Source organism: Pimephales promelas, chromosome 4, assembly GCF_988280905.1.
Source record: "Pimephales promelas chromosome 4, fPimPro1.hap1.1, whole genome shotgun sequence".
NCBI classification, from domain to species: domain Eukaryota; kingdom Metazoa; phylum Chordata; class Actinopteri; order Cypriniformes; family Leuciscidae; genus Pimephales; species Pimephales promelas.
This window is the reverse complement of record NC_142772.1, coordinates 9,808,082-9,832,379: the sequence shown is the minus strand read 5'-3', so window position 1 is coordinate 9,832,379 and position 24,298 is coordinate 9,808,082. Positions and strand designations below refer to the sequence as shown.

The window sequence follows — 24,298 nt, the reverse complement described above, 5'->3', positions numbered from 1 at the left end:
GGCATCTTCAGCATGGGTGCCAAAACTTATTCATACAACTGTAGCTCCTTTAACAGTTTAACTGACAGAAACATCACCAAAACACACTATATACTAAAAGCAACAGCTAAATGTAAAAATGTATTTATAAAAAAAAAAAAAAAAAAATTCAGTTTAGGCTTTGCTTGCAGTTATATACTCTACATAAAAAAGTAAAATACTATCTTTATGTTGTTTCCACATTTATGAGTAGATTCAATGTAATGTGATTAATAAAAATGCTTGTTTGAATAATGGACGTCCCTAACATACAAGTACATAAAAACATACACAATACTAATGCAGCTTTGTTATTGTGGTTAAAATCAATATTAAAAAAGGGCTAAATAAATTAAATCATCCAATCGGAAAATGGCACAAAGAAGCTTTCTTTATACTGCATTGATTAATTGAAAGCATTAGATGTCATTCACCTTTTTATTTCATAAAAATATCTCGCAAAATCAATTAATTTTACTGAAGTACAAACTGGCATTTAAATATAGTTATAATATAATATAAGTATATAATCTACACATTGTTCAAGTGTGTCCGAACTGAGAACCATGAACACACATGGATAGTTCTCCTAACACTATGTCCTTGTGTTCTCCATCCTGTATTTACACTCAGAATCCTACCTGTCCACCTCCTCCTTCATGTAGGTGGTGTAGCTGCTGCCGTCGTATGAAAGCAGAAGACCTCCATCGCACAACCGATGGACGTCCACCTCCGCTAAAGACGAATTCATGATGACTACATAAGAGTTAGGTGACTGTCTGGTCACCTTTAGAACATATTTGGTTCCCTCATAGATCAGCTCAACATCCACCGTGTTCAACAGGGTGTGCGCAGGTAAAACCTGCCCTCTGGAAACACACAAGAGAAGAGAGCAAAAGGGTGAGAACATCCTATAACTGCAATAACAACTACTTACACAAAAAATACTTATTAGGGCTGGATTGATGGTGTTAATTAATCGATTTTTATTGATCTTCATTTTAATGAACCGATACTAATTCATTCAATTTCATTTTTCTATTTATGCATGAGCAAAACTTCACTAAACATTATTCATAGCATGACTATAATCCAATAAATCACAATAAGCTTTATGATATTTTGTTCATTTGAAAGTGTGAGCTTTTAAATTCATGTTTGTAAATGAGAAGTGGTTCTCAAACATTTTACCTGGATAAATAAAGGTAAAAAAAAAAAAATTCAATCATGGAATTCAAATAATAAATACACTTCAGGCGATCTTTAATGTGGAGTGAAAGACTGTCTGCACAGTGAACACATGAACTGATCATCTTTAGTACTAGTTATAGCACGAAATGAACATGAATTAACATCAGAAGGTATACTAATAGAAACAGTCCAAATTGCTTAAATGTATGATCTCTCATGTAATCGCTCAACCAGTGTTTCAACCACAGAAAGACATAGGTAAGTAAGTAAGTAAGTAAACTTTATTTATATAGCACTGTTCACAGACATGAAGGGTCACAAAGTGCTTTACAGTAAAAAACAAATAATAAAAGAAATAAAAACCACAACACACATTACAACACCACCATATAGCTAGTTAAAAGCTTGTCTAAAAAGATGTGTTTTAAGGTGTTTACTACAGATCAGATACATTTAACATGGAAGAGGCAATCCCCAAGAAGAGAAAGAGGATTGGGGTGAGGGAATACCGACGTTTTTCGTCAAAGAAGCAAATAATAATCGGGGAGGTATTTGAACGGTGGAGAGAACTCAAAAAGTTATACAATTTTAAATCGGACGCCGAGGTTGCACTGTTTCTTCTGGACAGGTGAGTAGCTTCTAGTGCTGACTTTTTTTGAATGTAAATTGTGTGTGAAAATGAAACTCGACTAAACTTGGATAGCTCTAGAGAATATCAGATTGTAGGGATTTATTGTGTGAGTTGCGTTTGTTATATGTGTCTACTAGGGGTGGCACGGTACATGAAAAAACACCCGAACCGTTCGGTTCGCTTGTCTCGGTTCGGAGCGTGTGTGCGTCTCACGGTTCGACGCATGCGCAATGTAGCCTCGTGCTTGTTCGACTTGGACCGGCGCTGCACAGAGCGACCGGTGAATAACATCAAACTAGTGCGAGAGCGACGGCTCCGTATGCTTTTCAATCACTTTCGCGGTATTTGATGTCATTACTGATCGCTCTGTGCAGCGCCGGGTTCAAGTTAGTAAACAAGCCAGTAAAAGTGGAGTATGGAGCGCTGCTGCAGGTCACGGCAGAGATAAGGGAGTTGGAGGATGCGCCAGCGTCGTATAAGTCTATGGTATAAGTCCAGTGTGTGGGAACATTTTGGATTTCATGTTATGATATTTTAATATAACGCTACAGTGGCACTTTATGTTTAAATAAGAGCTTCAGTCAAATGTTTCCAAATCCTGCACTTTAATTTCAAGTGAAAAAAGTACCCTCACTCTCTGGGAATAGAAGCATTGTTGATACTGTCTTTTGTGTTGAGGTTGAACTTATTTTTAACTTTATGTTTATGGCCTTTGCTATTGCTATAGCTAATTATAGACAGTGAGGTTTCATGTATATTGACTTATTCATAAAAGACAGTGTTTTAAGAGTTCCTCTTTTTTTCTTTTAAAAGATAGAATTTTTGTAAGAGCTACAAAAGTTGGCAGTTAATTTCTTTGTGTAAATAAGATTTGTGTGATAGAAATGCACAAGTTCTTGTAGACATAGTGATACACATTCTCCTTTTTTTTTTGCCAAATAAACAAAAAGCATGTCAATGTCTTCTCTCTTGCTGTGTCAAAATCTCACCTAGCTTTCCTCTGAGATAGTCCCAAAATGTGCTTAAAGTCAAAGAGTCAAATTGAGTTTGTGCATGATTGCATGAATATCATTTTTTTTTTTTATAATGTATCCTAAAGTGTGGATAATTAAGCTATATATCACATGCTGAAGTACATTTCTGGAGTGTTAAAGATTAAAAGAAAAAAATAACAAGAACCGTACAGAACCGAAAACCGTGACCCTAAAACCATAATACAAACCAAACCGTCGGTTTCGTGAACCGTGCCACCCCTAGTGTCTACTTTGATGTGTAGCCAGAACATTTTACTATTAGCAATAACACTAGCCTAAGTTCAGGACTAATGTTAGCCGAATAATAATAAGAAGCTGTTATAAAATTATTCCAGATAGCTGTTGTTACCACGAGTTTTCCCCATAACGTTAGATCTGTACCTATATGACTGATTCTGGTACGTTTTATCATACTGCTGCTTTCAGGGAAGGACCAGCAAAACTAGCTGTATGATATGACATGGGTTTTTTTCATGATGCACTAAACAGGAGGGAGGGGCGAGCTAACTTGGTTTGTTTGGGATCTCGCTTCAAACACAAACAGAAGTGACGTCACCCACAGTCGCTGATACAACCTTTAAACTTACCTCAGGAACACAATTGAAAAATAACTCCAAAGTTTTTACATATTTATCATTAGGCATGGGCGGTATCCAAATTTTCATACCGTCAAACCTCCTCCCAATTTTACCGCGGTATACGGTATTACCGCGTGACTAATTAAAAATTACGAGATAAGGCTCAGACGGCATCACACATGATGACACGTTCAACCAGAGAGTGTCGGTTCCAATAATGCATCTAAAAGCTGTCAATCAACAATTAGAAAACAGGAGATACACATTGTCTCACACCAGAGAATGTGAGCAGAGTGGTGATATTTCCTCTAGAGAGGGGAGCGAATTTCTGAAGATCAGGCGCCACGAGCTCTCGACGCGAGCCGAGTGGAGCCGAGATAAAATTATTTATTAATAAACTAGTGTTTTCCAGGGGCGTAGCCAGAATTTTATTTTTGGGGGGTCCCGTCTTTAAATGAGGGGGCAACATTATTTATATATATATCAAGTTGATCTTTCCGTGCTTTTTAAAAAAAGTGTAATATTGTACTTTGAGTTTGAGCGCCTGCCATTGTCACGGCATATTAACTCTCACGCAAAGATGAAGATGACAGCGTACGTTACGCGCAACACGTTATATAAACAAATCAAGTTTGAAAATAAGCCGCATTTTACCGCGCAGCATTTTGATTGGTCAATCTATCAATCCTAATAAAACAACTTTTTTTTTTTTTTTAAGCAATCAGAAATCTGAGGGGACCGGACATGTAAATGAGGGGGCCTAGGCCCACCCAGGCCCCCTCGTGGCTACGCCACTGGTGTTTTCTATGTCAGTTGCTGCAAAGATAAAGATTGCATTGACGATGCAAACTGGCATCTTCATGGTATGAAAACACGAATAAAGAGTAGCCTAATGCACACTTCATATGAATAAGCCTATAGCAGAGAGCAGCCCATTTCTTTTAGCTTGTAATTGTTTTGTTTAAAAGTATAGACATTTCAAGCTTATATACACTTCTCAGATCATTAAGACATGTATCTTATATGCCGAGTTTCAGTTCATGTATGAATCGCGCTCCAGTCACGCGTCGGCGCGTGTCCTGATTACTATCTTTGCTTTTTATTTATTAGCCATCCAGGCAATTCGTTGATGAAAAAAAATAAATAAATGAAGATGCAATTTATTCAAAACGAAATTCGTTTTAAAGAACGGCTTTGTACAAAACAAAACGTTTTAGCCATTAAATAAATTGTATTTAAAACATTGCACTTATATAGGAGTCAAGGATTCCTTGTCTCCTATTTAAGTGCATTGTTTTTTTTTTCTGACGGTATGACGATATTGAAAATGATACCGTTGCTATTTTTAGATCCCGCGGTATACGATATTACCGTAATACCGCCCAAGCCTATTTATCATATTTTGACTTAAACCCACGACGTTATACTAAGAGCGGTTTCTGAATCAAATTTATGCGTTTTAAATGGGGACACTATCAACGGCGAAAATAATCTGCAGCTAGGGCTGCTCGATAATGGTAAAAATCATAAATCGTGGTTATTTTATCCAATATTGAAATCACGATGGTTTTAACATGAATATTACATAAATTCATGCAAGTATAACTCCATAACAGTTACAGACAGGGTCCGAAATGAACTTTTTGGCTCACCTGCCACGCGACTGGTAGATGAAAAAATATCCACCACCCAAGCATATATTTTTAACCGGCCAAAATAATAAACAGCCTTTTGGGGTCACGTATACATTAATTTATATATAGGCTACATTTAAACACTTTTGTCATTATATTCCTGGTCAAAGCTAGTTCACTATTGCTAGCCTCTCCGCAAATTGCCTAACCTACCTTTAACATGTTATTGATGTCTAATTTATTTATGTCTGAATAAATATTTTACGAAAAAAAATTTTTTATTACAGCCACTGTTGTAGGCTCCACAATTGAGTAGATATATAATTATCAATAAAAATCATTAGCTGATATAAAGCCTGCCTTATGTGCAATTTAAATGTTTTTTTTTTTATTTGAGTGTTGATTGCTATATCTAAAAATAAATAGTAATTTAATTTGGACCTTGAATTTTGATTGAATGTTTTAGTAATGAACCAACTGACAGGGTTCCCTGAATAGTACTTTAGAGCATTAGTTGAGAGATTGACATGTACTGTACCTGATATTCAGGTATATCCAAATGAATCGGAATCGAATCAAGAGCTTGTGAACCAAAATTGTAAAATATGTGTCAATACCGAGCCCAAATACTTATACAAAATTTGGACTCGTCAATAAAACAATAAATCAAGTGTATAATAATAAAGCATGCTCTCAATATAGTATATAAAATGGTTTGTCACCTCTCCAGTGAGTGCAGGAAGTTGGACACGCTGTTCCTGAGGTTGACATCAGCCACATGCAGTGCTCCACTCACTACTCCCAGCATAGTGTCAGGACGCTCTGCCTACAACCAGTAAGACAATCAAACTGACAACCATCTCCATTTGTCATTTAAATGATGTGACTGAATGGTAACTTGTAGTGGACTCAAATTAGGAAAGCGTATTTCAGCACCAAACATGAAATGTCAAAATACCTTTGACGGGATTACAGGCATGTTCATGAGAGTTGTGATGTGAAATGAAGACAGTGGATTCATGTACCTGCATCTTCTCCGAGATGAGTCGGTCCAGCCAACCCGTGTCGATGGTGTTGTGCTGGAAGCTTTCAGTTTCTAGCAGCTTTATGAGGTACTCCACTGTAGTCCTGAAGTCTCCTCTGATGGACAGCTCCTTGAGGGCCACCACCATGTTCCTAACATGACCCAGTCAGCTTAATCAATAATACATCTCATTATATTTTTGATATCAAATATAAGTAAACTGTTTTTTTTTAATGGACAGCAGGACAAACGCTTGATTGATAAGAATAAGTGAACGGATCTGCATAACCTTTACATAATGATTCATTTATACATGATTCTTATATTTATGCATTATTTGCAATGAATTAAAACTGACAAGGTGAGTCAATTTGTGACAAACACTGATGTACTCTGCTTTTCTTAAGAAAAAAAATTTCAGCAAGAGGAAGTACTCACGAGATGGCTTCCTCTCGGTTTTCTCCCCAGGAGAAGCAGTGGCCAAACTGAGAGTCAGCAAACTCATGCAGACCTCCAGCAGCCGCCACACTAAAGTAGCCCCACACGTTCTTGTTACTGCGAAAATTTAGTTCCTGGACAGTTCCTGAGCTGGGCTTAAAACCCTGACACACACACAGACACAAAACAATACAGACAAAGTTTCATCACAAGAAATGTACATTGCAATTACTTTATGATATTACCAATAACATTCAAAAGTGATTTTTTTTTGTTCAGTATGATTTTTTAAAAAATGTTAAAAAAACAACAACAAAAAAAAGTATTTTATGTTTTACCAAGGCTGCATTATTTAAAAACAGTAATATATTATCATTATATATATATATATATATATATATATATATATATACATACACACATATATATACATATATATATATATATATATATATATATACATACATATATGTACATATACTGTATATATATATATATATATATATATATATATATATATACACACACACATATATATATATATATATATACACACACACACATATATATATACACATATATATATATATACATATACACACACACAGATATATACATATATATATATAGATATATACACACATATATATACACACACACACACACACACACACACACACACACACACATATATATATATATATATATATATATATATATACATAAACACACACATATACATGTATATCAAAAGATACTGATACTGATTCTCAAAGTTTCATACATAAAAATGAGTCTCAGACTCTTAGAATACTTTCTGTGTCTTTAAGACATCGAAGACACTTCCTTGTGAAATAAACATCAGAGCTTATTAAATTTTCACATTGACCCTTTGACATGACCCTTTATTTACCAATCAGGCTTACACACCTCATCTGGATTTTCGCTGGTAATTCGAGCTGCAATGACATGTCCTCGTGGAGAGGGGGTGTAAGAGAGTCTATCATAGTCAATGGGGGAGTCTCCCCACGGCTGCATCCCGTACATCACTCTGATGTCTTTAATGCGGTGAAGTGGGATGCCCATAGCGATCTGAATTACAGAACAAACAGGTCAGACAATCCCCAAAAATAGCTTTCAAAATGAAAAAACAAAACAAAAACAGCATTACCCAATTTCCCAGTAAAAACAATTAGCATACACTCAATATCTATGATATTCTGGCCCCTTGATAAGAGTAAAATATGTAGAATAAGATCCATGTGCTCCTGTCTTCAAATATGCACTTTCCCCTCTAATTTCTACACACCCTTGGTTATGCAATTGATTCCCCAGTGTGTTTCTCTCCACATTGGCCTTTTCAGTCTCTCCTTTTCTCTCCATTAATTCCCCATTCATCTGCAGCATTCTTTGTGTGTTACATAAGCATATGAACCCCCCTCTCCCACTGGACCTGAAGCACACTGGCCTCAACCAAGTGACCTATATAGAAACGACAGTTGTCACGTGACCATTGTCTGCCGCAAAGACTGTGTTATATTGTTCACTAGATGCTCCCAATCTAGTGATTGTGGCAATATGAATGTGCCTTATGCTATGTGGCAAAGGCAGTTTATTAATTATCACAGTATTCCACACAAAATGTATAAAAGTAATATTTCAGGTTAAATGTAACTTAAAGGCATAGTTCACTTTGAAATTAATTTTTGATATGTTTTATCTTACCTCAAGGGCATCCAAGATGTAGATGTCTTTGTTTCCACAGTATTTTCAATTTTGACATCTTTCAGTCAAACCGTTGTTGTCTAACAGTCATACACTGGAGGCTAAGGGGGTCCACCAAACAGCATGCACAGAGAAGTCAAAATTAAACATGATTTAATGACTCGTAAATGTAAGTACACATTGATGGCCTAAGACACGAAACGAGCGGTTTGTGTGAGAAAACGAACAGTATTTATATCGTTTTTACCTCGTGTAATCACAGTGACGTTTAAGTGATCTGAATCAGTTGTGCAATGTCCAACTGAACCGAACTGAATCAGTTCAATGTTACGCTGGAAGTGATCGCTTGTGTGTGACGTCACTCAATATTTACACGGAGATTTCGGAAGTTTTAGCTTTTACTAAACATATTTCGATATACCGAAATCGTCTTCCATTGCGGTTTCCCGTATATATCTAAATATGTTTAGTGAAAGATAAAACTTCCGAAATCTCTGTATAAACAAAGAGTGACGTAGGCGCGCAAGCGATCACTTCCGGCGCATGCGCAGACCGAAGCGCCCGTGCCGTCAGATCTTTTTGTCATGGCTATGATTACAAGAGGTAAAACGATATAAATACTGTTCGTTTTCTCACACAAACCGCTCGTTTCATGTCTTAGGCCATCAATGTGTACTTACATTTACGAGTCATTAAATCATGCTTAATTTTGACTTCTCTTTGCATGCTTTTTGGTGGACCCCCTTAGCCTCCAGTTTATGACTGATAGACAACAACGGTTTGACTGAAAAATGGCAAAATTGAAAATACTGCGGAAACAAAGACATCTACATCTTGGATGCCCTTGAGGTAAGCTCAAACATATCAAAAATTAATTTCAAAGTGAACTATCCCTTTAAAGGGATAATTACCCCAAAATTGAAAATTCTGTCACCCTCACCCTCATGTCGTTCTAAACTTCGTTCACTTTAGAAAAAAAATAAGATAGTTGAGATGAAATCAGAGAGCATTCTGATTCAGCCTTCATTTTATGACGCAACGAGAATGTTTTTTTACGCGTACAGTTTATCAATTCAACAATTTATAGTTGAATAAAGGGGGAGGGGGGTCAGAAGGCTCTCGGATTTCATCAAAAAGATCTTCATTTGTGTTCCAAAAACAAACATGACATGAGGGTGAGTAATTAATAACAGAATTTTTATTTTTGTGTGAACTAACCCTTTAATCATCAGTAGGCTTCAGATGCTGACGATAGAGTTTACTAGAGCCCGACCGATAAAGTATTTTGAAGGCCGATACAAATATTTTTGGGTTTTAAAATCCGATATATCGGCCGATACTTTATTTATTTTTTTATTTTTTTAAACTGGAGATGATTAGTCACAAATTTTGTCATGCTTATTTGAGTTAAGAGAACTGATGGGGATGTTCTTTTAATTGTTATTCAAGCAATGTATGTATCGTGACCAACTCAACGAGTGTTGCCAACAGGAACGGTGTAGAGTGCACTCTGGTGGAAAAACTATACAACTCCAACACTCATGACATGGTTCAAGCGTGTTTCGTCCGTTTTTATTTTATTTTTGAAAATATTCATTTATCGGCCGATACCGATAGTTTGGAAAATGCCTAATATCGGTCTGCCGATATATCTGTCTGGCTCTAGAGTTTACCACATTAAATAAAACACACATAAACTACATACAGACCTGCAGTTGGGCCGCAGGCAGGTTAACATCAGCCACCATCTCAGTACAAGGATGTTCCACTTGAAGACGAGGGTTGAGCTCCAGGAAGTAAAAACTGCTGTCCTGACTGTAGAGATACTCCACTGTCCCTGCACTCACATAGCCCACCATCTTCGCCAACTTCACTGCACACTGAAACAAACAGATACAGTTCTTCATTTGTATCAATTTAAGTAACCCAGTGCTTCATGGTGGCAGATACTTTATCAATTCCTTTAGGGTAATATAACATTAGCATTCTGTTGAATCTGATGCCTCATGATTGTCGCCCATACCTTCTCCATATCCTCAAACACATCAGAGGTGGCAATAGTAGCCGGAGCCTCTTCAATGATCTTCTGGTGTCTGCGCTGGACAGAGCAGTCACGGCCGAACAGAGAGATGGCATTACCGTACTGATCAGCCAAGATCTGCACCTCCAGGTGACGGGCATGTTTGGCCAATTGCATGACAAAGATGGGGGAACCTGGAACCTCAGCTTGAACCTAAGAAAACACAGTATTGAAGTTATAGTTCTGGAATGATACCCTAATAGACATTGGAAAGTTATCAGTTAAGCCCCGTTCACACTACAAGCGACTTTGTCGCTAAAGGGTCGCCAGTGGCTGCGCTGGAGGCCGTTCCCACTACTGGTTGCCTAGTAATGTTTGTGAGTGACATTCACGGATTTTACTCAATGTTAGACAACAAATACGTTTTATTGACACTACAAACAAATATTTTGGAAGGAGTCTAAATATAAATGGAATCAGTACATAAAATGCAAAATATTAAAGGGTACACCTCATGCTTTTAAATCATTCATTTTTACTTATAAATCATACATTTGTGGTCTATATAAAGCATAACTGCAATGCTTGGGTCTGAATTCCTCATTATTATAACTCCACAGGCCCCTTTTCTGATGTGCGTCTGTGAGCAACCCGTTTCGAAGCGGCCCCTTTAAATAAAAAGGAGTTGCGTCTTTCCCCCCGCCCGCTTTCCAGGTCGCTGAGTTCACGGTCGGTTCAACTCCCCCCGTTCGGCCATTATTGTAGTTTGATAAGAGATATACGACTACTGTAGCTTTAAAGAACATTTTTCTTCACACGTTAACAAAATGTCAACAACGGAAGGCTTGTCCATCAAGCCTAACATATTCCAGCCAGAGCGAGCGATTTGAAAAAGACGACGACGAACCTGCAAAACAACGTCTTCATATGGATGCAGTGGTATGTAAGTTAAGTTAACTATGTTGTGTTATTAGTGAAAGTCGACTATTTTCTCTTGTTAAAACAAGCACACTGATAAGATAAATGACTACGATCTAATCTTACCACTAAAAATCTGTATTATTAATAATATGATAACTTACGTTTGGAAAGCGTCAGAAAACACAGCAGCTAAATGATAGAAGGAATTTACCCCTCATTCAGACGAAGTCAATCGGCAAACCCTTCTGTATACTGGCGAAGGTTGTTGAAGTGGGGATGCTTGAAGTACATCCAACAACCGTACATTTGTGCGATATGACGATTTTTAATCGTGGACGATTAAAATGTCTCCACGATCTGCTTTTGAAGAAATATCGTAGTATCGTGTTACAGTGCATTCTATCAGTTCAGTTCTGGCGCCCCGTCTCAACTGTACAACGCGACGCAGCCTACACATGATCACACGTTAATGAACAGGTACGGGACACTGCAATTCACAAAAGTTCATTATTTGCATAAGACTTGCCGGTTAAACATTTAATTCAGGCGCTGATGTGCTGTTCTAACGTGCGCTTTCCTGACCGCATACCCCTGACGCTCACAGGCACTAGAAGTCTGTCAAACAGCGCCTGAATACTGGACTAAGTTATCTTTCGAGTTGTATTATGCTAATACTGTTAAATACACACAATGTTTACATAAACAGGCTATGTCTAAAGTGAAAGCAAACATTTGAGAGAATATCTGGTGTAATATGCGTCTATATTAAACGCGTTGCGTGCTGGTCAAAGCGACAAGAATAAATAGTACTGCCGCACGTCCTTAAAGGGATAGTTCACCAAAAAATAATAATAATCTGTCATTATTTACTCACTCTAATGTTGTTACAAACCTGTATTAATTTCTTTTTTTGTGCTGAACACAAAAGAACGATTTTTTTTTTTATGTGGGTAACCAAACAGTTGCTGGTCCCCATTAACTTCCAGGAGAGAACCAATAAAAAACTATAGGGGGACCAACTGTTCGGTTACCCACATTATTCAAAATAACTTTTATTTTCAACAGAAGAAAGAAACTTATTCGAGTTTAAAACATCTTGAGAGAGTAAATTAAGACCATTTTCATTTTTGAGGGAACTATCTCTTTAGTAAAAGAAAAAAAAACACAAGGAGAAATCACTCACTGACTGAGAACTTTAATAGTAGCTTTAATAAGAATCAATTTATTCAGTGAAGTCTCTGTAGTGTTTTAATTTCATATTTGTTTAATTTAATTACTTTCTTCAATGCTACTGCTAAATACACCTACTGCATCTGAAAAAATAAAGCACTATTTATTTAATTTGAATATTAATTTGTGTAATGTTTATCTTGTCTTATTTTTTTAATAACAAAGAAAATAATGACAAAGATTTTTATCTTCGCCACTGGCCTAAATGTATGCCTTTCTTTTTTATTTTGTTACCTAAGGCTTTGTTTTTAACATAGGGACATTAGTTTGGCTGTAATGAACAGCCACTTGCAAAATATTAAAACCAACTTGAAAAAGAATCGTGATAAAAAATCGTGATCGTGATTTTCCTAAAAAAATCGTGATATGATATTTTTTCCATATCGCCCACCCCTAACTTGCCCTCTCGTAACTTCTGCATCATTGAGCTTGGACTACAAAATCGGAGCGTGAAATAATAATGGCGGATTGCTCGAAGTGTTGGGCCGGTAGTCAATGTCCTTATTTGTCAGTTCCGCTGCAAATACTGTGACGTAATTGTTCAAACAACGTAAAAGAGAACAGAAAAATCTGAACAGGTTGAAAAATATGACCAAAACAGAATATAAAGATATAAACGAAGCACCTGAAGAGAGTAATTTCATCTTTTCTGTACTTATAAACACTCCAAATATACAACAAAATGCATTTAAGGGCTAGAAAAGTGGATTTTGCATGATATGTCCCCTTTAAAGATGAATGAGAAACAGTGAGTGCTCTTTGCCATCGCGGCTATTTAACTGCAGCAAACGGGCAACTTGTCTATCTGGGTTCCCGAAACCATTCAGTCACGGAGTAGTACGGTGAATACCACTATATGTACACGGAGATACATCATAAATTATAGGTCAGGTTCTGACTGCTAAAATGAGCTTCTTGTTTAACTTGACTCGGTGACGCTCTCCACTGACTTCGCTCCTAGTGGTTGTCGCTCCCGAAAGTCGCTCTGCATTTTCATAAAGTTAAACAGATCTCAACTTTGTTGCGTCGCTGGACACGTCCCGCCGGTCGCCAACGGTCGCTGTTGCGCGTGTCATCGGAAGTCGCAAGCAACCCATTCAAATGAATGGTAACGTGTCGCTTAGTCACTTGTAGTGTGAATGGGGCTGTAACCAAAAGCGGGGGAAAACTCTAGTGGCAGTACTAAAACAAACAAAACCTCACAGGCTTCAAAATTCTCAATTACACCAACAATTAATTTGGGGTGGTGATGGCACAGTGGATAAGACACATGCCTTTGGTGTGAAAGACCCAGGTTTGAATCCACTGTGAGACACCACTGTGTCCCTGAGCAAGACACTTAACCCCTAGTTGCTCCAGAGCCGTGCGACCTCTGACATATATAGCAATTCACCTTTGGCTAAGCCACGCCCTAGAATGTAGATTGACCAATCACAGCGCAGCCAAGAACGAGCTCCCACAGAGGTCGGACACTTTTTCCATTGGCTTTCAACACAGGCATCTCATATTTTTGGTCTCGGCAGGCTATTACCGTCGTAGTCTTATCCAAAATATGGTTAAACGTTGTGGCTCGGGAATTTGTAACACAGATACGCGTTTCCTAGAGAGGTTAGAGGGGGGTGTCCGTTTTTTCCCTTCCCAAAACCGAAGTAAAATCCTGACACGTGTCGTTTTTGGAAACTGTGTGGATGTCCTCAGTCAGCTAAACTCACCAAAGATCAACAAGCACATCTTTTTTTACTTCTAACCTTACTGTGAGTGTGAAGTTCTACTAGTTAGACTGTTTTATAATGTTTTAGGTTATGATTTCGGTTCTCATACCGGTTGTTGATAAGCTAGCACACGCAGCTAATAAATACAACGTTATACTCATGTAGCTAGTCCGTTTGCTTTGTAATAATGATTATAGAAGTGAATAGAGACCTACCCAGCTTTGCATGAACAGTGTTGCTCCCTGATATTGTTAGTCCCAGCCTCCGTCTCGATTAGTAGGAAATGCGGTGGTTTATATTTTGACTGTGACCGGTAACGTTATGCTTTTGCCTCTATTTTGGATGCCTTGTTGTTTCTTGCGTTTCACTTCTATGAATATAGGCTTCGAACGCATATTGCAGCCCCTTTTGCCTAATTCTATCGGACACTTTATTTGCTGCTTTTAGTGCTTTATAAAAGTTTGATAACATTTCAGCAGGAAGAGCTGTTACAGCATAAGCCATGCAGAGCGCAGATGAAGTATGACGGATGTAGCAACAGTAACTAAGGGGGGCGGGGCTTAGCCAAAAGTGAATTGTAAGTCGCTTTGGATAAAAGCATCAGCTAAATGAATAAATGTAAATGTAACGAATTATTCAAATATTTGATGAATAGAAAAATCAAAAGAACAGCATTTATCTGAAACAGAAAGCTTTTGTAAGATTATACACTACTGTTCAAAAGTTTGTTTTTTTTGGGAACCCTTAGTTTTTATTCACTAAGGATGCATTAAATTGATGAAAAGTGACAGTAAATACATTTATAATGTTACAAAAGCTTTCTATTTTAGATAAATGTTGCTCTTTTGAACTTTCTATTAATCAAAGAATCCTGAAAAAAAATTGTACACAACTGTTTTCAACATTGATAATAATAACTGATGCTTCTTCAGCAGCAAATAAGCATATTAGAATTATTTCAGAAGGATCATGTGACAAACATGTGCACAAATTTAAACTGCTTGATTGCTTGCATCATCGCAAAATCTAAACTCGACTGTTGTCGACTAGCTCAAATATAATAAAATATTATAAACATTAATATCATGGTTTTCTGTAAAGCTGCTTTTGAAACAATCTGTATTGTGAAAAGCACTACACAAATGCATTTGAATTGGCTTGATTTGACTTGACTTGAATAACAACTCTGACCTGTCTAAAGAGGTTGGGGAAGTCTTCTGCACCGTTGACCTTTCGGATACCTTTCCCTCCTCCGCCTTCAGAGGCCTTCACCATCAAAGGATACCCCACTAGTTCAGCCGCCTATCAATATGAAACATGCTCGGTCACTGACAGAACTAAACTATGAACATGTCACATTGTAAATGATGCTAGTGTGTAGTTTACCTTCAGTCCAGCCTCCACATCATGGACACAGCCCTGCTCGTACAGATCAGATGGGACATTAACAATTCCTTTCTTCTGGTCACTCTCAGTCCACTCTACAGTCAGCCCTGTACAAACACAGCAACATGGTGGTCAAACTCCAACAAAAAACAGCAACAACATGTGGTTTGGGTACGTATGTCAGAAGTTTTTCTCAATTGGAAAATCCTCAGGTGTGTGTCTGAGGCTGACACTAACCTGATCCACTCCAGGGTAACGTGGGGATTCCAGCTGTCTGGGCCACAATAGAAGAGGCGATCTTATCCCCGAGAGACCACATAGCTTGACTTGGTGGACCTAATGAAAGATATAAATCAATATAGAGAGAGCAGCACTATCACTCTACATTAATAATTGAATCAATGTGGTACTTTATAATAATAACTCAGTCTCACCCATGAAGGCGATGCCATTCTTGTGCAGCAATTCCGGGAGTTTGGGGTTCTCAGAGGCATGACCCCAACCGGCCCACACGGCCTAAAGACAGAAGGTGAAAAAATGAGAATAAGTGCCAAATCCCAATAAAGTGTCTAGCTAATCATGAGCAATAATAGTAATGTTCATCCTAGAACAGGGATTCACAAACTTTTTTCAGCCGTTGACAAAATCTTTTAAAAACATATTTAAATCTAAAAAATTCAACACAGTCATTCACATGTTCACGCTTCTCTGATAACGGTTAATTTCACAAGGCGTAGTCAAACAAATATTTAATCTTTAATCTAATCAAATTCTATTATTTACAATCTACATTGTCATTATTTTGTTATACATAGCAACGTAGTGCAATTTGAAACTGAAAAACACGCCTCATAAGATGAGATATTTTAAGATAATGCCTCATATCGTTGCTGTTGAAACATGCAGGCAAAAAGAATGATTTTATATAAACACTTTGTTTTTTATATTATTAGAAGATGGAAATAGAGTACCATCATATTTGTCTTATCACAGTAATAATACTGTAACAATTGTACCTTAAAAGTGAAAAATACATTTAAAATTATAATAGTATTTTTATTTTATCCTAAGTTACAACACTATTGTTTTAAATTCTTTACGTCCGAATGTTAGGCGTTGAAGCCTGATTTACATTTTTATGATTTAATTAATGATTGGCTTTTCATAAACTCAAGAACCCAAAAGGTTTACAATTTCCGTTTGGGAAACCCTGCCTCAGAATTTGATATTTTGGTATCTAATTTAAATGGCATCGATACATTTTAAAGGGTTGGCTCACACAAAAAATGAAAATTCATAATTTATCACTCTCAAGTCATTCCAAAAAAAACTTAAAGGGATAGTTCACCTAAAAATGAAATTGCTGTCATTTACTCACCCTTAAGATGATATTTTGAAGAATATCGATGGTTGATGGACCCCCATCTTCAGAATATCATCTTTTTTGTTCAGTAGAGGGTGAGTAAATGATAATTTCATTATTTTAAATTTTTGGTGAACTATCCCTTCAAGATATTTTTAAATATCCTCCCAATTGAAAGTCCAGGTAACCAAAATATAGATAATACAAAAAAGACATAAGGGTGTCATAAAATGAATTCATATGAATTGAGGGGTTTAATACAATTCTTGTGAAGAGATACAATAGTTTTATATGATGAACAGAAGAGTCTAAATAGTTTATGGAGCCACTTATTATTTGCCGATCATTAGCCATGAAAGCTCACATGAATTTACCTGAACAGGAATCCGTTTAGCTATATCCAAAATGAGTTCCACATTAGCATAGTTGTTGTTGTTTGTTCCTCCTGGGACAGGTACATAGTGATCTGCCATCTTGATGTACTCTGGAGACATAGTTAAACATCTGGATTTAATTGAACACATTTGAGATTATGGGCCTTTTCACAAATAACTTCCTCCTCACTGAACTCTTTCTATGCAAATTATGCCAGGCTTGCGCCGACAAAGCCAACTGACATATTTTAAACAATGGACCAATGTCATCCTGTCTAAATACATTTGACAGTCCATTATGGAGTTAGGAATGGGGGGTGGTGTCCTTAAAGGGTTAGTTCACCCAAAAATGAAAATTAAGTCATTAATTACTCACCCCCATCCTGTACCAACCCCGTAAGACCTTCGTTCGTCTTCGGAACACAAATGAAGATATTTTTGATTAAATTTGAGAGCTGTATAACTACCACATTGGCTCCTAAGGGACTGCCTCTTGACGGCCCAGAAAGTCAATGAAGAAAATGTTTAAATATCCCAAGTGACTACCGTGGCTCAACTATATGTTTATCAAGCGACGCGAATACTTTTTGTGCGAAAAAACAAACAAAAATAACGAGTTTATTCGACTATTTCTTTTCTTCCTTGTAGGCCAGAAACGAGACTTCCTTAGATTAGTTTGTTTGTTTTTTCTCACAAAAAGTATTTGCGTCGCTTGATAAAAATATCATCAAAAATATCTTCATTTGTGTTCCGAAGACGAACGAAGGTCTTATGGGGCTGGTACAGCATGGGGGTGAGTAATTAATGACTTAATTTTCATTTTTGGGTGAACTAACCCTTTAAGCTATTTTTCAACTCTTATGACATTACAGTTAAGCCAAGCTTTTTAAAACGTACCTGCATTGGCCTTGAGGTCCTCTGGGGTGACCATGACGACAAAACGTATAGCCCGTTCATTCCGAAACATTTCATAAGCCCAGCGACGGATGGAGCGCATGCACTTCACAGCGGCAATGCCATTGTTGGCAATGAGGACCTGAAGCAACAAAATATGATATTCAGCGGCTTTCGTTTGACCAGGGTTAGGTAACTAAAACTAAAACCATGAACAACATTGCTATTAAAGAATAACCGTAACTGAACATTAACACTTTAAAATGTGGTTCAATTTAAAGTCTCCTTGTAGTTAAAATCTAGCTTTTAGTGTTGTTTACATGTCTGTGTGCTGTTTTCAATATGACAAACCATGTACAAATGGATGAGTGAGTGAGTGAGTGAGCTGCCTGTGACAAGATGGCCGCCAGGTGCAGACGTCGACCTCCATTGGCCAGCAGCGTGGACGACATATCTAGCCTTAATATAGATATCTATGGTCAACACGTGGATCTCTGAGCTGGTGTGAGTGAGTGGAGGTGGGGCTAATTAGCATAGTAGTAGAACCGTGTATGCTAAGTGAGGGAAGGGTGTTACATTCAAGCATTTTTAAAGCATGAAGAATTTGTTTTCAAGAAAAAAATGTTTAAATGTCATTTTGGTGATCAAAGATGAGTTTTAAGGGATACAATTACTGGCTAGAGGGGGACTTTAGCTACATTAGTTAACATGACCCAATAACAAAAATTCTACTAATCTTACTTTCAACATTTTTTAATACATTATTAAAATCAAAAGTTGCATCCATTCATATTTTTAAATGGACCTCAGCTAAAATGAACTAACATTGAATAGTTGTATTTTTTTATAAACTAATTTTTAACAAAACTAAGAAGTTCTGTTGTAAATTCAACGCTCATAGTTTCTAATGGCGCTTATCCACTAAACAGTACCAGCTCGACTCGACTCGGCTCGGCTCTCCTTTGTTTGGTTATCCACTGTGTAAAAGTTGTACCTGTACCTGCTTTCGGGTACTTTTTTTAGTATCACCTCTGGCGAGGTTATCAGACTTATAAGTCGACTGCTGATTGGTCGGAGAGAATCGCCACCATTCACTGCGTCATCATTGCATGCGCCAGATGGAGTATCCAGAATATCCCCATTATTTTTAAATAGTTTGGCCAGAGATAGTTTCTAAACTTACTGCTATTATTATTATGGCAACTCGGAAGAACCGGAAAGGTGTCGCTATGACGACTGGGTACTATTTGTGGCGGTACTCTCTGCAATGGAAAACGGAGCGAAAGCGAGCTGAGCCGAGCTGGTACTGGTAATGGAAAAGCGCCATTAGTTAATGTTAGTTAATGTACGAACTAACATTAACTAACGGGAACTTGTAAAGTGTTACCGAAAACGTATCGACAGAAAGCCTTAGTGCTCAATTCCATTTTTTTTTTTTTTGGTTGTTTTTTGGCAATATCATATTCGAGTATAAACAGGCCACAGTCCTAAACTGCTCCGCATGCACAAAAGAACAATAACAAAGATGGCGCAAAGCACAGAATTATACAGAAATAAACACAAAGATTACTGAAGTCAGTCATGGAAACGTAACGTCATAAGGATGCAGACAATGACGAGAAAGAAAGCTGTAATATTTACTCTAATATTTATGATTATAACAGCTCATAGTCCCTCAAGTGACTAACTTCACTACCGTCTTACAAATTCACTGAGTGCCCAAAGAACTACCAGTATGTACAAGCTTTCGAGTGACTCCCATCTACACAGAATTGTGATGAATGTTGATCCAGAGTGACGTAAATGTCAAATGAAGTCTGATATGACTTTTCAGACTGAGGTCTCATTGCAAGACCTGTATCTGATTTTGGACCACATTTGGAAGATCATTCAACATATGGTTTGTGCTGTTCTGTTATGAAAATATCTGGATCACAAATGAACAAAAAATCGGATTTGGGCCACGTTTGCCTGCAGTCTGAAAGAAGCCTCCTTTTAATATAATAATAATGATGATAATTAAAATGACAAAAAAGCATAACAAAATTACTTAAAAATTCAACTTGAACTAAACTTGAACTTTAGACTAACTAAAATGAATACAGAAAATATAAATTCTAAACACTAATAAAAAATATAATCTTAATGGCACCAAAATAACAGTGGGCCACGCTTATACAGCAGCATAGCAGAGAGCAGTCATGGATCTTACCTTCTCAATGACTTTGTTTCCACCAAAGCGGGTGACAAACTCAGCAGGAGAAGCGACAGTAAAGTCTCTCTGCAGGTCCAGGCGTCTACGGTCCCTGCCCTGCTTCACAAGGTGAAGTCCTGACATGCTCGGCCTTGAGAAACAAACACAACAGCATCATAATTCACAATGTGGGCTATGAATACACTGAATACATCAAGATTAACACTACGGATATTAAAGGATTAGTTCACTTTTGACAAAACTTTTGCTGATAATTTACTCACCCCCATGTCATCCAAGATGTCCATGTCTTTCTTTCCTCAGTCGAAAAGAAATTAAGGTTTTTGATGAAAACATTCCAGGATTTTTCTCCATATAATGGACTTACATGGGAACCAGACGGTCCAAGGTCCAAACGACAGTTAATAACAGTTTCAGATGCAGCTTCAAATGTCTTTAAACGACACCAGACGATGAATAAGGGTCTTATCATGCGAAACAATCGGTTATTTCAAAACTTTATTCCAAAAATTTAACTTTTCTAAGGACAAATGCTAGCCTTGCTCTATTCTGTGAAGCGCGTTTGCAACGTCACGTAATACGTAATTACGTTTAATTACGGTCATGGGCGACGTAGCCGGAAGTACAGAATCAAAATCGTCCGACATCGTTGTTTTACGTTTTAATTCGTTTTTTGTAAACGGCGTTTGAGTTAGTTTGCATGTTCAACCTATGCGTTCAACTTGTAAACACTCTGACTCTGTACTTCTGGCTACGTCGCCCGTGACCTTTTGAACGTAATTACGCATTACGTGACGTTACAAACGCGCCTCACAAAATAGAGCAAGGCTAGCATTTGTCCTTAGAAAAGTAACATTTTTGGAATAAGCTTTGAAATAACCGATCGTTTCGCATCATAAGACCCTTATTCATCGTCTGGTGTCGTTTAAAGACATTTGAAACTGCATCTGAAACTGTTATTAACTGTCGTTTGGACGTCGGACCGTCTGGTTCCCATGTAAGTCCATGATGGAATGTTTTCATCAAAAACCTTAATTTCTTTTCGACTGAGGAAAGAAAGACATGGACATCTTGGATGACATGGGGGTGAGTAAATTATCAGCAAAAGTTTTTTCAAAAGTGAACTACTCCTTTAACACACTTGGAAATGATACCACTGACTATACTGAATCTTTTCAGTTAATTAAATAAATATGGAGCAACACACAAGCAGGAGGAAAAAAAGTGATGACATAACAATAATAATTGATGAAACTAGCCCAACATGGCCATGATTTAACAAAAATAAAGAAACATTAATTATGGGAACAAATTCTTAATTTGTCATGTGAGGGGCAGTGTACAAAAATGTTGATTTGGTAGAAAAACTGCCACATTCCAAAAATATGAAAACTATGACAATAATTTTGATAATTTTGTATATGATGAATGATGGATGGCTTCAGGGGTACTGAAGGGAAATAAAGAACTTCTACATTACAAAAAACATTTAGCTATGTTTAGAATGCAGTATTAACACACTTATATAGCAACAGTATATACCGTACATCAGCATTTCTCAGCTGGTCAGTTGCAAGACCATTTTGAGTGGGTCGCAGAGTGTATAGTTTATATACGTATATGTATATATATATATATATATATATATATATATATATATATTATTTCTTTTTTTCCTAAATGTCTTTTCTGATGCAAGACTTTTATTTTGAAAGACATGCATGAAAGCTGTTGACTCTTCAGTCAGACATCATGAAACTGTTTTAGCCTGTTCGATCACCTCAGATATGAAAAAGACTGTGGGAAATGCATTTTCCACAAACTGTGGAAAATTAGAAGTGTACAGGGTGGGAAGAGGGGAGACAACAACCAATAATACACAGACCAACAACAAACATTATATACTAAGGCTGCTCGATTATGGCAAAAAAACACAATCTCGATAATTTTTGTCAATACTGAAATCACAATTAGCCTGTTTAACACAATTATTGGTGGGTGATATGATCAAAGTCTTATTTCATTCATAACATTAGTCATTTTAAATGTCAGTGAAATTTCATAATTATCGATACTCCAGCAAAAACTACAGTAAAACTAAGTTAATTAAAAATAGTTAAAAAAACACAACAGTGAACAGTCAATAAGAACAAAGCAACTAATTACAAACAATAGAACAAAATCAATAGAACAACAATACAAATTAAATAAACCGTGCTTTAGGTTTTTCAGGAAGATGTGGTAAACAGTGGTATTCAGATTAGTAATAGCCTAAACAGAAATTAAAGCCACAATATGTATTTTTTCTGCTTTAAAAATAGCAAAAATAACTGTATCTATGTTATATATTTATATTAGATGTGTACTTACATTATCCCAACAGTTTCCACCAACTTTCAAATACGAAGAAATTTATAGTTTAATTCGAAGACACAGGACGTTTCTTTATTTCCGTTTCGTCGCCCGTCTATGGCGTCATATAACCTTTGACTCCTCTCTTTTCTCTCAGTTCCTTGCGGAACCCGGCGAAACCGCCAAACACAAAGGGGAACACTGGACTACCGCCAATAAAGCAAAGAAAATGACGAAGAAAAAAAAGTAGTACGTATTTTTATGTGTGTAAATCACGTGCCCGCTCACGAGCGCTCACTCTTAACAGACACACTGTCCCCGGTGCTGCTCGCGCATAAAGCGCTCCCCGTTCACAGTAACCGCGTCGTATCATTCAAAACAGCCAACTGTTGCTGTTAGCGAGCCGCGCACATTGAATACTCATATGAGTCAGGCTGCGAATGTACGTGCCCGCTTTAGCGCGCTCATGCTTACTAAACGCCTCACCTCCGGCGCCGCACACTCACTACATTCCCTTTAGCCTTTAGCACATAGTGGACGCATAACGCAAACCCAGTCAAACGTTTGACTGCAGTATCTTATGTGCTTTATAATCCGGTGCGCTCTATATATGAAAAAATGTTCTAAAATAGGTCATTCATTGAAGGAGCGTGATATAAATATTTATATTCGTCTGTATTAGCCTATAGTTATGGACCACGATTATGCTTTGCCTGCACGTTCTGCTGCTACAGCCAGCTCAGTAAAGCTCAAACGTACGGGTGAAAAATATGACCCGAGAAGGGTTTGGGACAGGAGAAGCATGACACAGGTAAACATTGGGGTTGCATTTAAAGCTTCTCGACAAGCTAAATCTACAGAGAGATGCCGTATATCCATATATTTTGTAAAACGATGATGTCATGTCATGAGCTGAGCTGGTTGTCATTGACAGCGACAACAACTCCCATGAGCCCACGCTCTTTCCCGACGTCATCAAAGTACGTCTTTTGTTATTATTTTAAATAAGTGACCCCTGGTGGCCAAAAATCGCATACTGTACGTTTAAATAAAGTAATCAAATATAAAATAACTCTTTTGTATCCACAAGTTTCCTACGCCCCATGAGGCCTTGCATCAAAAGTGGGCGCGTCTTCCAGTTCGAAGTAAACAAAGCGCGAATTGACATGCTTGACACTCTTTCATTCAACAGTTGACAGTCATTCAAGTTATAGCGATCCAAACCAGCTAACGATGTGGGAACACAACCTCAACGAAATTAAAAAGGGTGAAATAACAGTACCTTTACCGTCCACAGTAGTTGATTGGGAGTATTATAATAACATTATTAATAATCAATACTCATCAAGGCATGGTGACAGACAGTTGTGTGAGCCGACAAACAATTAAAATAAAAAATACACACTTAGTCATTGTGCTTTGGAGTTTATTCAAAATTATAAATGAATGTGCTACCTGAATACATTACACATTTGGTATTCTGTCAACACAGGCTTTGATCCTGAGTTTAGGTGTAACATCATAGCAAACAGCTAAACACATGCTGATAGAGAATATT

General features: G+C 37.2%; 1 protein-coding gene across 13 annotated transcripts in view; it reads right to left on the bottom strand.

Moving 5' to 3' along the window:
• Positions 1–24,298, bottom strand: part of acaca (acetyl-CoA carboxylase alpha) — a 100,776-nt gene that overhangs the window by 65,597 nt on the left and 10,881 nt on the right. For all 13 annotated transcript variants that reach the window (XM_089129922.1, XM_089129925.1, XM_089129923.1 and 10 more), the window contains exons 3-16: positions 20,386–20,518; positions 18,177–18,315; positions 17,280–17,389; positions 15,977–16,058; positions 15,780–15,878; positions 15,543–15,649; positions 15,348–15,458; positions 10,297–10,506; positions 9,983–10,153; positions 7,479–7,640; positions 6,549–6,712; positions 6,112–6,262; positions 5,809–5,912; positions 660–887 (exon numbers count right to left, since the gene is read on the bottom strand). In XM_089129922.1, the coding sequence (XP_088986048.1) occupies positions 660–887; positions 5,809–5,912; positions 6,112–6,262; positions 6,549–6,712; positions 7,479–7,640; positions 9,983–10,153; positions 10,297–10,506; positions 15,348–15,458; positions 15,543–15,649; positions 15,780–15,878; positions 15,977–16,058; positions 17,280–17,389; positions 18,177–18,315; positions 20,386–20,518 (1,971 nt within the window). The remainder of the gene's footprint in view (positions 1–659; positions 888–5,808; positions 5,913–6,111; positions 6,263–6,548; positions 6,713–7,478; positions 7,641–9,982; positions 10,154–10,296; positions 10,507–15,347; positions 15,459–15,542; positions 15,650–15,779; positions 15,879–15,976; positions 16,059–17,279; positions 17,390–18,176; positions 18,316–20,385; positions 20,519–24,298) is intronic.